At 37.9% G+C, this 15,785-nt stretch overlaps 1 protein-coding gene across 1 annotated transcript in view; it reads right to left on the bottom strand.

The window, feature by feature from the left end:
• Nucleotides 1–15,785, bottom strand: part of SEMA3D (semaphorin 3D) — a 142,239-nt gene that overhangs the window by 38,038 nt on the left and 88,416 nt on the right. Inside the window, 1 exon segment of the mRNA XM_069875333.1 lies at nt 13,743–13,885. Within this exon segment, the coding sequence (XP_069731434.1) occupies nt 13,743–13,885 (143 nt within the window).

Raw genomic sequence — 15,785 nt, 5'->3', positions numbered from 1 at the left:
ATGGTAGCACAGTATTAACTGTGTTTGTTCAGTATGATTCCACAGCTTGATCTTACCACAACACTAACAAAGTCTTTCTTTTTTAGAGGGTGGATTGGTTAGGTTGTTTTTTCTCCCCAAAAATATTTTATAGGTATCTCCAGTAATCAATTCTTAGCTCAGAGAGTGGGCAACTCGAATTTCCTTATTAAACCCAAATCTGTTTGCAAAGCTCTCTCACCAGTTTTACAGCTGGAATGCTGTGAAAACATATTTATATCATGTGATTTCTTGTTCTTTGTAATGCTAATTTTTGAAGTCAGTTGTTCTTCAAGAATTCATTACAGACCCAGATACAAAATATTTTGGGTAGATTTCTCATAAAAATAATAAAAACTGTTCATCAGCACTCTTGAAATACAAATTCTGTGCTGTTTGTTTCATGTACATAGCACAGAGAAATATACATTCCAGGGAAAACCAGCCATATGATTTTAATAATCATTGTTATGGAAATATCAGACTATCCTCCACAAAATGGATGATTTGGTTTGCATTTATTTTACTATGGGTTTCCAAGATGTAAGCATACTTGCCCAAGTTTCCTTTGGAGTCTCTGGAAAAAGGTAAAAAAAAATCTATAATGGTTCACTTGAAATGTGAATTACCCTTTTGGAGAGCTGGTATACTTCTATGGACTTGGATCAGTACAGTGATGTGGGGAGAGTGCATCTTGGAAGAAAATTTTAAGAAGCTGGAATTTTTAGTTTGTGTAGGCATTTGCCTCCTTCCATTGAGTACATGAAAAATCTAATAAATTAGATTTATCTGTCCCCTTTGGCCCCAAATAACAGACATATTTAGGTTCCACGATGCTATTCCAGCATGAACTAAGAATTTAAACACTTAAAAGAAGTGTTACTATCAACAATACCCTCCCAGTTGTAGGCTCTGAATTATGCCATGAAATTGCCCACTTCTGTTTCTTTCTGTTTATAAACTCTGAAGCCTAGGAGATCTGTGCTGTAAATTAAAGCACCACAAATTTGATCATAAATGGATGCCTTGGGAGAAATCACTTCTTGTGTTAATAGCCTTTGCAACTCTGAAGGTATAGAACCAGCTAGCAGGAAACACCAGGTGGTGGAAATTACATGATATTTTCCTAGACTGTATTTTGTCCTTCAGGGCTGCATCACAAATACTACAGGCATTCAGAAAGATGGTTTTAAGTCTTAAAATTCATTTTGCAAGGAATAATGCTTTTATCATTAAGCACTCTAATAATTTTCCTTTTTCATGTACTTGCTACTTTTAAATAGGTTAGCTCAGCTGTAAATGATTCCTGTTAATCTATTGCCTTTGTAACTCTTGATCTTACAAGAACTGCTTCCTTCTCTCCTGATTTCCTGAGGTCCTGCCAAGCCTGAAGCTTTGCATCTAGCCAACAGTTTTATTATAAAGGTGTCAAAACTAGCAGCCTGAAGTCAACAGGAAAAAGAAGCTCTGCATGTATGCGTTCTGTTCAAAGGCACAGCAGATAAACTTTGTGGTGTACTTAAAACCAAACAATTACAAAGATGCAACAAAGAATCTTAAGAAGCAACAAGTGCTAAGCTTTTCCTTCCTCTGCCAATTCAAATTACCTAAACAATTCTCATGTTGCAGGACTTCCACTTTGATTTCTGGTGGATGCACTGCAGCATCACAGGAGATGAGATGTCTCTAACTGCCTGGATAGGATCAGAAAGGGGAGATGAAGGAAGTTGTGATGGGGCTGGAATAGAAAAATCACCTTTCTCCAGCTCCTGCTCCTGTCATCACAGGCATTCATCTTCAGCAAAAACTGGGAAAATACGTAACTGTGCTTAACCAATCTTAAGTGATTTTCATAAATGCTTGTTTTAAATATATCAGTACTTCCGCTGAGTTCCTAAAGAGTAGTGTGAACCAAATACTGTGCTCAATGGAAGCAGACTTATTAAGTCTTAAGTTCTTTAATGCACAAGATTCCCTTGGATTTAAGATGTATTCATATTTCTTCACTCTCAAGCCAGGACACAATGTTAATGATGTTACTTGAATTTAAGAGACATTAGAACAGACATTCACTAGGTGTGTCTTAGATATCCAAAAGTTCCCAATAACTCTGTACAGCTTATAAAGGACCAAGGAGAATTCAATGACCAGCCAGTCCATGATTTACCAAGTCCTTCTGAAGCCAGAGACTGACAAATTTATGGTGAAGAAACAGAGAGGCTGAGAAGACCTTTCACTGATTTAGACAGCTGCATATACAACATGCTGACATGTTTTCCAACATGCTTCTTCCCACTGTCATGGCTGAATGAAACAAAATAATATATTTCATTAGGAAGATGCTTTTATTTATGTTTTTTGGGGGGGTTGTTTGTTTTTATTTACCAGCCATATAGTATTATTCAATTCTTTATGTCATCTCTGAGTAATATAGTGTTGTTGATTTCCTAGTATGTGCCCAGGATTCACTTACTGAGAAAGTTCATGAATTGACAAAAGCCATGGTGATTTTATCTACAGGTAAAATTAGCTCAGCTCATGCCAAGGAGGTTGAAAAACCATTAATAGTACAGGCATATCTTTGCTCCTGGACTAAGTTGTCTTATTAAACTCTGGAAATCTCACTTTCTTTTAAGAAAGTTCACACCTTCCCTCCTAATACTGGTTTTTTGGTACGTATTAAGTCAGTCTTTTGACACATCTTACAGCTTCAGGTGCTGGAGAACACGTGATTATTCTGCTTTCCTTCAGGTCATGTTGGCATGAACTCATTAGCTTTGCATCACACCTGCCTACTCTGTTACGGATTCCTTGGACCATCATAGTTCATGATTATTGGCCTCTGAGAGGCTAGACAGAGGACATATCGGCCCAAAATCTTCTTAAGGCAGATGCTACAGCAAGAAGACAGTCTCTTCCATGGAAAAGATTATTTAATAATATCAGTCTGCATTGAATCACTGCCGTGCTCAAATGCCATGAGCTGGATGAAGAATATGATGTTAATAACAAAATGTACAGGCTGGGTAGTCTGTGGATTAGAAAAAATGGATGGAAGAGACAAAATCACAAAAGCAAAGGTCAGTCAGTGTGTAGGTGAACAGAAATAAGGACAATAAGGAAATTATTACAGAATCCTAAGACCACTATTGGCCTGATTTACACCAAGCAAGGATTTGCCTCAACCATGCTGGAAGTGTCTGATAAACTGGATGTCCTGAAATGAGTTCAGACAAGAGATACCAGTACTGAAGACAAAGAATGCTAAATATTTCAGGGAGATGAGAGACGAAGACAGTATAAATTTAAGTGCTGAGAAATGGGGAAAGCAGAACAGACAAGAATTTAATTCCAAAAATACAGCTAATCTACTTATAACAGATGAGCAGCCATGAGCATCTGAGATGTTATCTCCCAAAATATCACTTCTAAGCACATGGGATTAGCAGTGTTGACTATAAACTTTGTTACAGTACAGATGAAGGCACTTAGGACTGCATATTTCTTTTTGAATATAAATAAAGGTTTAATTAGTAGTTACCGCTTTGTAGTCTCACAAGCTACAACATACACCAGTATTTCCACCTGAAATACTTTCATTTTAACAGAAAGAAGTACGTATAAAATCTTGGTTACTTGTATTTGCCTGAGTTAGAAATTTTGATAATTGCCAATTAGAAGGTGGGCAGTTCAATCCATTAAGGAAATATTACCAAAAGATATCACAGATTTAAAGACAGAAATTATCTAGATAATTTGGGGAAGGAATGTAATATGTTTTTAATAAATCAGACTTTTATTCTACAGTAATCCTAACCTTTCAACCATTATCAATGAGCTAATTCTAAAAAATAAATCGTTGGAGTGAGAAATCAGGTTTCTAGCAAACTAAATGAAGAATTCAAACATTAGGCACACAACTTCAAGAAGCGCTGGGAAGAGTTTGGCTTTCTGAATCCAGGAAGAATGCTGTTTAAATGCCACAATGTAAAATTTTTTAAGCAAATGCCTTTCTAGGGAGATTTCCATGGAAATCTGTTTTCTGATCTGCAGTTTATGTACAACTGAGCAAAACAACAGGTTTTTCAGTCTCTCTAGGTAAAGATAAGTTTATAATCAAAATAAAAAAAAATCAGAAAAAATATTGCTCTACGAACACGCCATTTAACAATCAACTTATATTAAAGACTTTCTGTTGTATGCATTTTCCGTCCTGTTGTATTGTTACTATATAAATGTAGCTTCATTAAAATGCATAGATGTTAGTCTTGGAATCTAGTAGGCAGGAAAACAGATGGCAACAAAGCTAAAGAACATCTGCATCTTTGGGGTTTTAAATCTCTTACTTGTTTGTAAGTAACAGTGACAAATTGAATATTAGAACAAAAAGTGCAGTTTTCCGAAAATCAATCAGCATCACAGATGTCAAACACTGTGATTCATAAAACTTTAAAGACAGTAATTATCCTGAACAGCCTCTTAAATTAAAAAAAAAGAAAAAAAAAGACAATGAGTGGAATTTCTGGAAGCAGGTTATTAATTAGAGCCAGTGGCAAGATGTGCAGAAGGACCATCCAAAGTGAATTCTTTGCCTGATAAAAGGAAATACAGGGAACAGAGGGGAAAAGTGCTGAAACTGAAGAAGGCCCTGAAGGCATTCTCTCGTGTGAAGCCCAGCTATGTTACAAAGCCACCAGAAACAAATGGCACCCCCCGCAGCAAAGCCTTACATTACAGAAAAAAAAAACCTTCTAGCAGAATTTATAAAGTAACACATGAAGTGTGACTTGAGAGTGTACAAAAAATATACTTGCAATATAAAAAAAAGAGAGAGGAGACACATGCAATTTTAGATCTGTGACTGCTTTGCCATAGATAACTTGAGTGAACTCGGGAAAGTCAGTTCATCTCTGTGTCTGCAGTCCCCATCTGACAGTGAGAATTGTGGCTGTTTAATAGTTCAGCTGTTGATAGGATTACAGAACCTTTCACAGAGAAAGCTGCTCATTACAGGATTGCATATTGCTTCATGTGTGACTGCACCAACCCTTCTGGACACTGAGGACATAGCTAGCATGTAATACTTCTGCTGCTTGAAACAGCTGATCCGAAGATGAGAATTTGACTGGGACATCCCCATTAAGTCTAGCCTGGACAAAAGATGCAATTCTTCATCCAGTCTACAGACTGTGCCTTGTAAGGTCTCTACCACTGAGGTAGCATTTGCACAGAATTAGACAACGGAATTAAAACTGCAAACATGCACAGACGCCTGACAGGAACTGCACAGATTTGCACATCACCTGAACAAGAAAGCCTGTAATAAACTCAGTCATCCTGATTTCCAAGGTGAGGCATCTTGCCTGGTATCTCCACTGTGCTCCTCAGACCATCATCTCTTCCAAAGAGACCATTTATCTCTTCCAAAACTTCAGTCGGTAGCTCCTCTAGATTAACATGGCTTGGGCATTAAGCTTTCCTCTGTTTTTTCAGCTGTTTGCAGAAAATTCTTCTATGACCATTTTTTAACATCTTTCTTGAGAGCTTGATGCCATTACAACTTGAGACAGAAAACTCACAGTCAGAGCACAGATGTGCACAACTCCAAACTGATGGTTTTTTGTCCCTGGGATTTGTTAACACTGAACACCTTTCTGAAATCATTGCCTGTCACAGTCCAGAACCTAAAGTGTAGTCCTAGATCCCTGCTTATTTTCCCTGTCCTGAGGCAGAGCCATTGAGTAGAGCAGTAAGATTAAAGGGTCCTTATAATTATTAACTTGTTGAAGTTTAATCTCAGCTAGCAACTAAGTGCCACACAGCCGCTCACTCTCTACAGGTGGGATGAGGGAGAGAATCAGAAGGATAGAAGTGAGAAAACTTGTGAGTGGAGAAAAGACAGTTTAATAAGTGAAGAAAACTTGTGCATGCAGCAAAGCCTTCACTGCTTCCCTCAGCAGTCAGGTGCTCATCCATCTCGGTGAAAGCATGGCTTCATCATATTTTAACAGTTACCTGGGAAGACAAACACTGCTACTTTGAACATCTCCCTCTTTTTTCTGCTTTCCCAAGCTTTATATGCTGAGCATGACATCATATGGTACAGAATTTCCATTTGGTCAGCTGGGGGTCAGCTGTCCCAGTTGTGCCTGCTTCTACCCTCTTGTGCAACCCCAGCCCACTCACTGGTGGGGTGGGAAGCAGAAAAAGCCTTGACTTTGTGTAAGCACTGCTCAGCAACAGCTACAACACCCCTGTATTATCAGCACTGTTTCCAGCACAAATCCAAAACATCACCCATACTAGCTACTGTGAAGAAAATTAACTCTATCCCAGCCAAAACCAGAACATTACAGATCTCATACTTGTCACTGTTTTGCACTGGCTGGCTTCGTTCCCTTAGTGTAAACCATACTGCTTGTTCCAAAAGGAATTGGAGAGGTTAAATAGTATCTTCTGCAGACTAAGATTGTAGGCTGTGGATCAAATCATGCAAAGAGCTTTGTGCACATCTGAAGTTGATTGCACAACCAGGGTCGAATACAGATCTCAAAACCAAAACAAACAGAAAAACTATACATTTGTCTCAACCCATGCCCTCGTCAGGCAGGGATTAGGCAAGCAGGGCATATGTATCAATAGTTATCAGCATGCAAGAGTGCCATGGCTATTTTCGAGGCTACTTTGGCTCCCCAGGCAGAGAGGAGTAAATGGCCAGCAGGACTGAATGAGGAAAGCCTTTGGCATGAAACCAGAATGAAGGTCAAGTAGCTATATGGCAAGATAAGCCAGCATCACTGGAAAGATGACATGAGACCAATGGGTAAGGATGCCACTCTGAGCATTCACATATTTCCAGGCATTAAGACAACAGGAAAGAGGATCTTTATTGCAACCACAGCAAATACAAGATTGTAGTCCATATCTACTGTGGAAAAGCCCTCTGTCTCAACTACAAGTGAGAGAAACAGTGTTTTAGTTTTGAGTTCCTGCTTGTCAAGCAGATTTGTTGTCACTCCATTCAAAATGGCAATGTACTAAAATTAAGCATGCATAACTGCTTGGATCACTACAGAGAATGTTGATTTTTATTTTGGAAAGTATTTAAGCATCACACCCAGAGTTTTCTATTGAGTTATCTTTGGGTGGGATCCAAAATGGAAAATCTAACCATACAGTAAAGAAAAATTCTGGACTGTTACTAAGCATACCGTGAAATAAAAACAGAAGTTGGAAACTAACAGGCTCAGGTAAAGACAGGGAGATGACAACAGCAAGAACATTGCATAAAACTGTTTAAAGGGAGCCACAAAGTAGATGTGCTCTACTATATCCATCACTATGCTATTCATTCCAGCTTCAATGGAAAGTTGAAGTGAACAAAGGTTGGTGACTGAGCTAATAAAATATGTTAAGGAATTAGCTGGAAAATCTACCTTAAATTTTGAGTATAATGTGTTCATTGTTTATTTCAGTGTGTTTTACTTACCTGTCTCTTATTTAAACTTTCATAAATATTTAGTATAAATTACATGCTATAAGCACATAAAATCAATATAAAAAGACAGAGGAAAAAATAAAGACCAAAACCTTCAGGCTATGAAATGTAGCATTCCTGGCCATGAAGCTACAGGCAAGTCAAGTGACTAGATGGATCATGCAATTAATGTCAGGTGGGAGGATAGAATTTATATGGCTTTAGTGCATTGATAGCATCGTGAAACTGAAGCAGTGCGAGATGCAGCACTGGAATAAACTGTTTTCCTTCTGAAGAGATAGGCCTGAATTTGTCATTCAGAATTTCACATTCTTAAATAATAATGCCCTGATTTTCACATTCCAGGGAACCAGTAAGGAAAAGCTTCCTTTCTAGTCAGGGGAAAGTATGGCCTTCAATGGGTGATTTAGATTGAAGATAGAAAGCGTCTTCCTCAAAAATATAGTCATCTGCCTATTGAAGTGAATGCCTGATAGCTATTTTCATTGCTTGGATATATACAGGTGCCTAAATCACTAGTGTGGGACAGCATAACCATAGTATTGACAACCACTGGCTGAGGGCTGGAAAAGCATGAGCTGTAAAAAAAAAAGGTAGGTCAACATCTTACAGAATCCTTTAGAATTTAGCATCCTGAAACATCTGTATTTACAACAATGTACTCGATCAACAATAGCAAAACCTAAACTGTAAACTGTGGTATATTTTCATACTAAATGCATGGATAGAAAATAAGCCCAAACAACTCAGGAAACTATTTTTATCACATTAGAAAATTTCCAAACTCACAAAGTAATTATTTGCTGCTCTAAGAGATATTTGAACATCTAAATCAAAACACTCTGAACTCAAGGTTTTTGGATTAGCCATAGGAACTACACTCAAATTAACTCTGCAGGCTTCCTTCCTACTTCCAAGTCAGTGGGTTACTGACAGTGTCTTCTGCAAAGAGTCTCTCTGGCAGTTAAGATGGGTTCCAGAGTTTACTTCAGAGGTTGTGCAGCTGCATTTTCACAATCCAGTTTTTAAAGCTCTATCTTGACACTGCAATTTCTTTTTCATTTTCCCTAAGGCTCAGCAAAATTCAGTCACACCTCTTTATACATAAGCATTACTTACATATTTTTGCTTCACAGGCAAATCATGATTTCCCTCCTCAAAAAAGCATCAAGTACATTGTTGAAACACACCCATGAGGGACAAAAATATACAAAACTTCCTATACTCACTCCTATACCCTTGCCAATAAGGAAAGTTGGACCAAAAGAACTGACAAAGCCTGAAGTTATATCTCTTAATTAATCACAGTTAGAAGTGGATACTACACAACTGGCCTGCCTCCAACACATCAGCGCTTAAAATGAAATCATCTTGATGAGCATCTGCTTTTTCACACAGTTTGAAAACTTTCAAATGGCACATAACACACAAGTATCAAATTTGAAAGTCCAAGAGGAGTTGGCTGCTCAAAGAACCACTTCTGCAAAGATGCTCAGTGGGCAAATGAGGACCAAAGTTTTTCTAGAGATGACTTTTTCAAAGTGGTTTTAATTACTATCATTAAGAAATAAAGTAAATAGACAGTTAGATAGATAAATAAACAAACAAACAAACACCAGCACTGAAAACCCCATATTACTCATGATTAGCATTGTGGCTAGGCAATACGGTGACAAAGTTTGCAAGCATGTAATATGCAATAACTTAAATCTTGTTTGGAATGAGTTGCCTCCAGAACTGGAAGTGGGATAGCTGCTTGAGTATGGCTCTGAGCCCAGACTAATTAGCCCTGCTGAGAACATGTTAACATGGCTATTTCGTTTCCGGGACCCAAGCTAATAAGGCTGAACGGTAAAGCATTATGCTATGCAGACAACTCAAATGGTTTTGGAGATAGATCAATTATCTACACAGTGATGCATTACACAATATAGAAATACAAAGAATGTTAATGACCCTGTTATCCCTAGTCACAGTAAAGTCATGGCTAGACTATTTCCAGGACAAGAAAAACACCTCTAAAGTTTTACACACAAGCAGCCCCACGGTAGAGCCCACCAGAGGCACTGAACTCGAAGTTGCAGAGGAATAGTTCCCTTCTGCCATTCTGGGAATACAAATTGCTTTAAAGTACCAGCCGGGAGGCAAGGTCATAGCCTTGAACTCTGCTCGTGTTCATGGCTTTGGAAATAAATCACATTACCCAAAGGTGGAATGCAGGGTGTGTCCTGGGCTCTCAACTCTGGAGCTCTTAAAATGATTACATTCCAGAGTGTTTAGAAAGTACAATTTAACCAAGAGGGCTGTGCCTAATTGCTATATTCTTGTCCCCAGGTACAGCATGGTATATATGAGGGTGGAATGGCATACCAAAAAAAAGACAAAGAGCTCACTTGTTCCCACTAGAACAAAGGCCAGTTCTGGATACTGAACACTTTGGGAAATATGGGAAAGCATCAGAAGCCAAAGTCAGATTTCTTGGCAGCTGAGGTCTAAGAAATCAGTCTCTAAGACTGCATGCTGTAACTTGTGCAATACATCACCAAAACCGTTAAAGAGAAGCTTGTAACACTGCAAATGCAGACAGACTACTGCTTTTGGCCAATTTCCACTCCATTCCAACAGAATGAGATTGTAACTGTGAAAAAATGTATTTCATATAGGAAACAAACAAACAACCTTCCCTCCAAGCATCCTCCCTCTCCAAATCCTATCTCTGGACTCCCTTAAGTTAGAATTTTCATTTCTTACTTTATTTGAGTGGAGAAAATAGGAGGGAAATCTAGGTATTTTCTAGGGCTACATTTGTGCATATGTGATGTTTTCCTTAGCTACAATTACAATCTGTAATCATTTTGTGGTGGACATGTATAAAAATGCAGCAGATTGTTCTTTGACTGTAGAGGGCACAGTGCATGGATGCTGCAACTTTTTTTTTTCCAAAATCTGGCTTAGTGTGTAATGACTGTGTCATGGCGTTAGCTGATGCAAACTGGTTCAGCAGCATGGGCTTGAAGACAATATAGCTGTGAAAGCTGATGCCTGTATTTCTAGAAATAGAAACATGTGGGTCCATGCTCTTAATAAGTTAAGGTTTGTATGATCGTGTAATATAAATATGTATATCTGTATGTATTTTAAAAAATAAATAAATATTGCTGGTTATTCTTTAATAGTACTGGTTTTTTCTTTTTACTTATGACCTCACTTGAAAAGAAAGTGAATAACTCAACAGATTACACTTCATGCAAGTAGGAACATACCATAAGTAATATCAGGTACTCCTGATAGGCCAATGATACTTTTTCTGCCTCCCTTAAACCAAAAATAGGAAATGCCATTTGCCATGATAAATTACACAAGTGGTTCTGAAAGTGACTGTTGAAAGCACTTCCTCCCAATTCATACTGATATCCCCTAGTGATATACAGAATGTACATGACGTAAATCTAAATTAGTGCTATTTAGTACTATGCTTCAAGATGGTATTATGAACAGGACAAGTGACAGCTGCTTGACTCTGGATGAGGAACTGCCAGCGAGAGCACTGTAATCTTCTGGGTCTCAGAGTAGCTGGGAAATGGGAAGGCTTTCCAGAGAAGATTTTCCCTAAGGCGGGTGATCAGAGAGAGACCATATTGTTGAGCCATTTAAAATTAGCCAAAGAATAGGCTGCATTGACTAATCTCCTTATTAAAAACAAAGCGTATTCTAATTGCAGCATGTGTCTCTGGCATTAATGTACAGGAGCCCTAAGGCACAGTGAGGTTGAGGGCAATTGAGTTCTAGTAGGAAAAAAAAATGGGTTTACACCTAGCAAGCCATTAAAAAAAATTGCTGAACTCCTCCCATATGCTATGACTTTCTGTTAGGGAAAGAAGGTAAAGGCTTAAACTTCATGCAGTACAGTCACATCAAGAAGACAGTGCAAATAGAAACGGTTGCTATCAATTGTTACAACCAAAGACACTGATCCCATATCAGACAGAATTAAGCACAGAAAATATTTCATATCAAAGCACAGATCCAGAGGACCTTAGCCCATTAGAAAGGAGTCTATTTATATTTTATACTTTATATTAAATATCCATAATAATTCTATTTTCATTATAATATTTTGCATTATCTTTTTTTTTTTGTTCCTGGTAATCAAGACAAATGCACAGGAAAAACAGGAGTGTGAACTTTCAAGAGAATTCTGCATCAAGAAGTGAAATAAAGATGACAGTGCAAAACTAATATTAATAACAATAACCTTAAATATCTGTTTCCATTGTTTTGCTTTGACAATTAAATATAAAATCCAAGGCATCTTTTTCCCTTTAACATGATTACTCTACGAGTTCAGACTAATTTGAGGTATGATTACACATGCTCATTAGGATTTCCTTACAATAGTTTTGCTTTTATTCTGATATCTTATCTGCTTTTTCTCTAGGTAAAGGATGCTGGAGATCTCTAAGTAATATATCTTAGTTTACTATAATCTCTTATGTGCCTCAGCTTGAAAATGTTGTCTACCAATTTCTCCTAATGCATTAAGTGCTTTCTCATAATCAGCAAATGCCATGTCTAGCAGCAAATCATAGATGTTTGTGTTACCACTCTGCCATTAATCACACTGCTGTGAAATACCCAGCTAAAGATTATCCATTCTTTAGTCTGACTAAAAACCTACTAGAGTATTGATTTATGAATGAGTTTTTTTCTTTTCTTAACATTTTACATCAATGACAGAAGTGTGAAATGGCTGAAACCATTGAAATCTCAATTTTTAGTTTGTTGAACTGAAAAACAGATATAGAATTACATATGCATACACACGTACACTCTAGTTTTCAATGCATGTCTATTAAGTGCTCTAATTGCCTTTCTCCTAGAAACATCCTATTGTGAATCACAAATATTTTTCTTTGTTTACTAATTTTCAAGCATAAGAAAATAATTTTCACTGTCACGAGTCATATTGTTCAGAAAGTGCAAGTAAATGAAGACATTTGAACAAAATACAACAGAAATGTAACTACTTGCATGACTGATGTGATGGTTTTACTGATATCTAGTTCATCACACGAGGGAAATATTTGCTGAAATCTTATATTTACTAATATGAAATTTTAATATGAAATCTTAAAGTCTCATTTTCCTGCCTTTTGCCAGTGATTCCTGGGTAGCTTGATTCACTGAAGCAGTAAGGACAGGATGGGAGCCCTGACAATGTCCCCGTTTCCTACAGAATTATGGGACAGAGGAGCGGATAGAGAGTATGTTTGACACAGAGGTCAAGAAACTCATCTGCTCTAGTGGGAAGAAGACAGCAAAATCAGCTGCATGTAAACCAGCAAACTCTATACTGACTGCTGCCTTCATATGCAGGAATTAGTTTATCTTCTCATTACCCTTTGAGGAGGCTTCTGCCTTTTACAGAGATGCTTCTTCAAAACTAGTGTGGCTCATGAAAGTCCAAGTGTGAGTTAAGAATACTATAGGGACAAAAACCTTTCATAAGGGGCAAAACCAAGCATAATGAGAGAGAAAAGAATGGAGTAATCATTTAAAGGAGGTCAAGCACCAACCAAATCAAACATTTTACACTGCAGCAGACACAAGCCCTGATTCCACTGGTCAACAGGTCAAGGACTGCACTTCTTCCCAAGGAAGAAACCTTCCAGGCAGATATGGGTGTAGCTCAGAAACTTTACACATTTTTAGCCTCCCCTCACTCCAAGTGGTTATCAGGAATGTGCAGAAACAAATGACTGACCCCAGCTCTCAGTAATATCAAGGAATGATGCACTGAGCTAGGTTCAAGGGATGGGTTTGTATAGCCCCCCACTCAGTGGGCAGTTTCCACAAAAAACCAAATACTTTGCCATTGTGTACACTTTGACAAGCCAATCCTCACTGTAAGCTTATGAAACAAAGCAACTCACTGTTGCATGTCAGGTCAATACATTATCATTCAGATGCAGGATTATCATTTATAAGCGTATTAGCTTTTCTAGAAGTTGCACACAGCCCACGTCAAGCATATTTTAAGATGAGTAAACTTCAGACAACATTAGTAATCAATGTTCAGAAAAAATACTATGATGGCTCATCAGGTAATAACAATATTTCCTTCTGATCTGAAAGGAAAAACATATTTCTCAAAAAAAAACCCCACAGGTATTTTAGTTTGGTTTTTTTAGTTTTTTTTAATAAAATGAAAAGATAGACACCTCACCTTACAAACTCTCCCAACTCGAGAAAGGATTGTCTTGTCAGATGTGCCACTATCTTGTGATATTTCTCGGAAAAAGAAGTAGATTTTGTCATCATCTGGGTTATAGGTGTCCGGGATGGGAAAAGTTCCAACAAATTTTGCTCCTGAAAGTCCCCAAAAAAAGTTTTAAAGTATGAAGAATAGTCTTGATACTACATTTCTGTTTCAATATCTGCATTTATTTCACATCTTCCGGTCGATTAAAAATACCAGTATAAAGACACATAGTGGTAAGTCTCTTGCTAATTGAGCAAAACCCACCATCCACTCCTAAGTATTTACTCTTAATGTGATGTTTTTGCATGCATATCTTACTACTGCTTGCATAAATATGCAGCACTGAGTATCACTCAGAGTAAGATGGCTTTCTGTACAAACTACTGGCTATAAAAATCTGGTTTACTGCTCTTGCCACCAATATAAAGCTAAGTACATATTCCAAAATCATATGGTAGAATTTAAATTAATTTGATTATGCACTGTAGCAGTTATGAGTACAGAAATACACTTCTATTTACTACAGAGAACTTGCTGGAAAATAGAATATAAATGACAGCTTCCCCAAGACAAAAGTTTCCTACATATCTTTCTATAACAATCTTACTGGCTGTATCTACCAGATCAAACATGATGCCATGCTGGGATGCACAAATCAGCACACTAAACTCCACAACTGACTGGTCAGTCTTAAGGACTCTGTTCCTTATTGTGCAGAAGAACAGATTACCTATACCAATGTAATAGTTTGTTTGGGTTAAATATGCTTTTTGTTAGAGGTGCTAGAGCATGCCTTACCTTGACATGCTGAGCAGTCTATATTACATCTGGTCTCTTCCAAAGCAAGCCTGGCTGTCTCTGACTGCATCCTATAGGCACATACTGGGCCAAGAATTGAATACATGTCCTTCACTGTCCTCCTTTGCTCTCTTATTCATGATATGACTAGGGGCAATGGCTATAAACTGCAGAGGGACAGATTTAGACTAGACATAAGGACAAACTTCTTCACGATGAGAGTGGGGAGACACTGGCACAGGTTGCTCAGGGAAGTTGTGGCTGCCCCATCGCTGGAGGTGTTCAAGGCCAGGTTGGGTGGGGCTCTGGGCAGCCTGATCTAGAGGGATCCCCAGAGGGGGTTGAAACTAGATGATCTTTAGGGTCCTTTCCAACCCAAACTATTCTGTGATTCCATGATTCTATCTCCAGTCCTGCTCTACCTGATCACCAGCTGTGGTTTTTGTTTGGGTTTTTTTTATTTTGTTTTCTTTCTCATTTTGCACTAAAATCAGAATTGAAATGAGTTCTAGGGGCCCCTGACTACAGCAAAAGAACCAGCAACACTGTCTTGAACAAGTGAAACAGATACCCGGGGAAGCGATTTTTAAGACATTCCCCTAAGTGTTACAATAGATGGGCTAGTCTGAGGGAAATTGGATCAATGATGTTTTTCTTTAAGCAGAAGTGGCTATACAAATAGGGTGCAAAGAGACCCTTGACTCTAAAACACATTCTTTCAGCAATAAAATACACAGTCTTTGTCTTTCACAAGCAGGCAGGCAGCAGTAGAAAGCAGTAAGGAGGATGACTTAAGGTTGAAAATCAAACAGAGCACACTGCTGATACATGGAGAACACTATTATCAGCTTTTAATGTATCTCCATGCCTTTGTCTTTTTTCTAATGATTGTTTCTTTATGTTAGCCTTGAGGAATTTTCACCATGAACTCTATAGTACACACAGGACAAAAAGAGAGTCCTTGATTTAAAAGTTCACAGTCAAAGCTTGAGACAAAATGGGATGTGTTTAAGTGCTGAATGTGCACCTTCATGACAGAAAAGCAAATTTATGGGTCAAAGTAGCCACAGTGCTGCTTCCATTTTAAACCTTTCTGACACTAGAGAATGGTGTCAGTAGAAAAATGAAAAGATGCAGGCATCAAGCCCTATAAATTTAAGTTAAGATTTAAAAATGAGCCTAAAGAAGCTATTCAATTACCCCTCAGGG

This window comes from Phaenicophaeus curvirostris, chromosome 1 (assembly GCF_032191515.1).
Source record: "Phaenicophaeus curvirostris isolate KB17595 chromosome 1, BPBGC_Pcur_1.0, whole genome shotgun sequence".
Classification (NCBI taxonomy): domain Eukaryota; kingdom Metazoa; phylum Chordata; class Aves; order Cuculiformes; family Cuculidae; genus Phaenicophaeus; species Phaenicophaeus curvirostris.
Note: the sequence above shows the minus strand (reverse complement) of the source record. Positions and strands in the feature narration are given on the sequence as shown.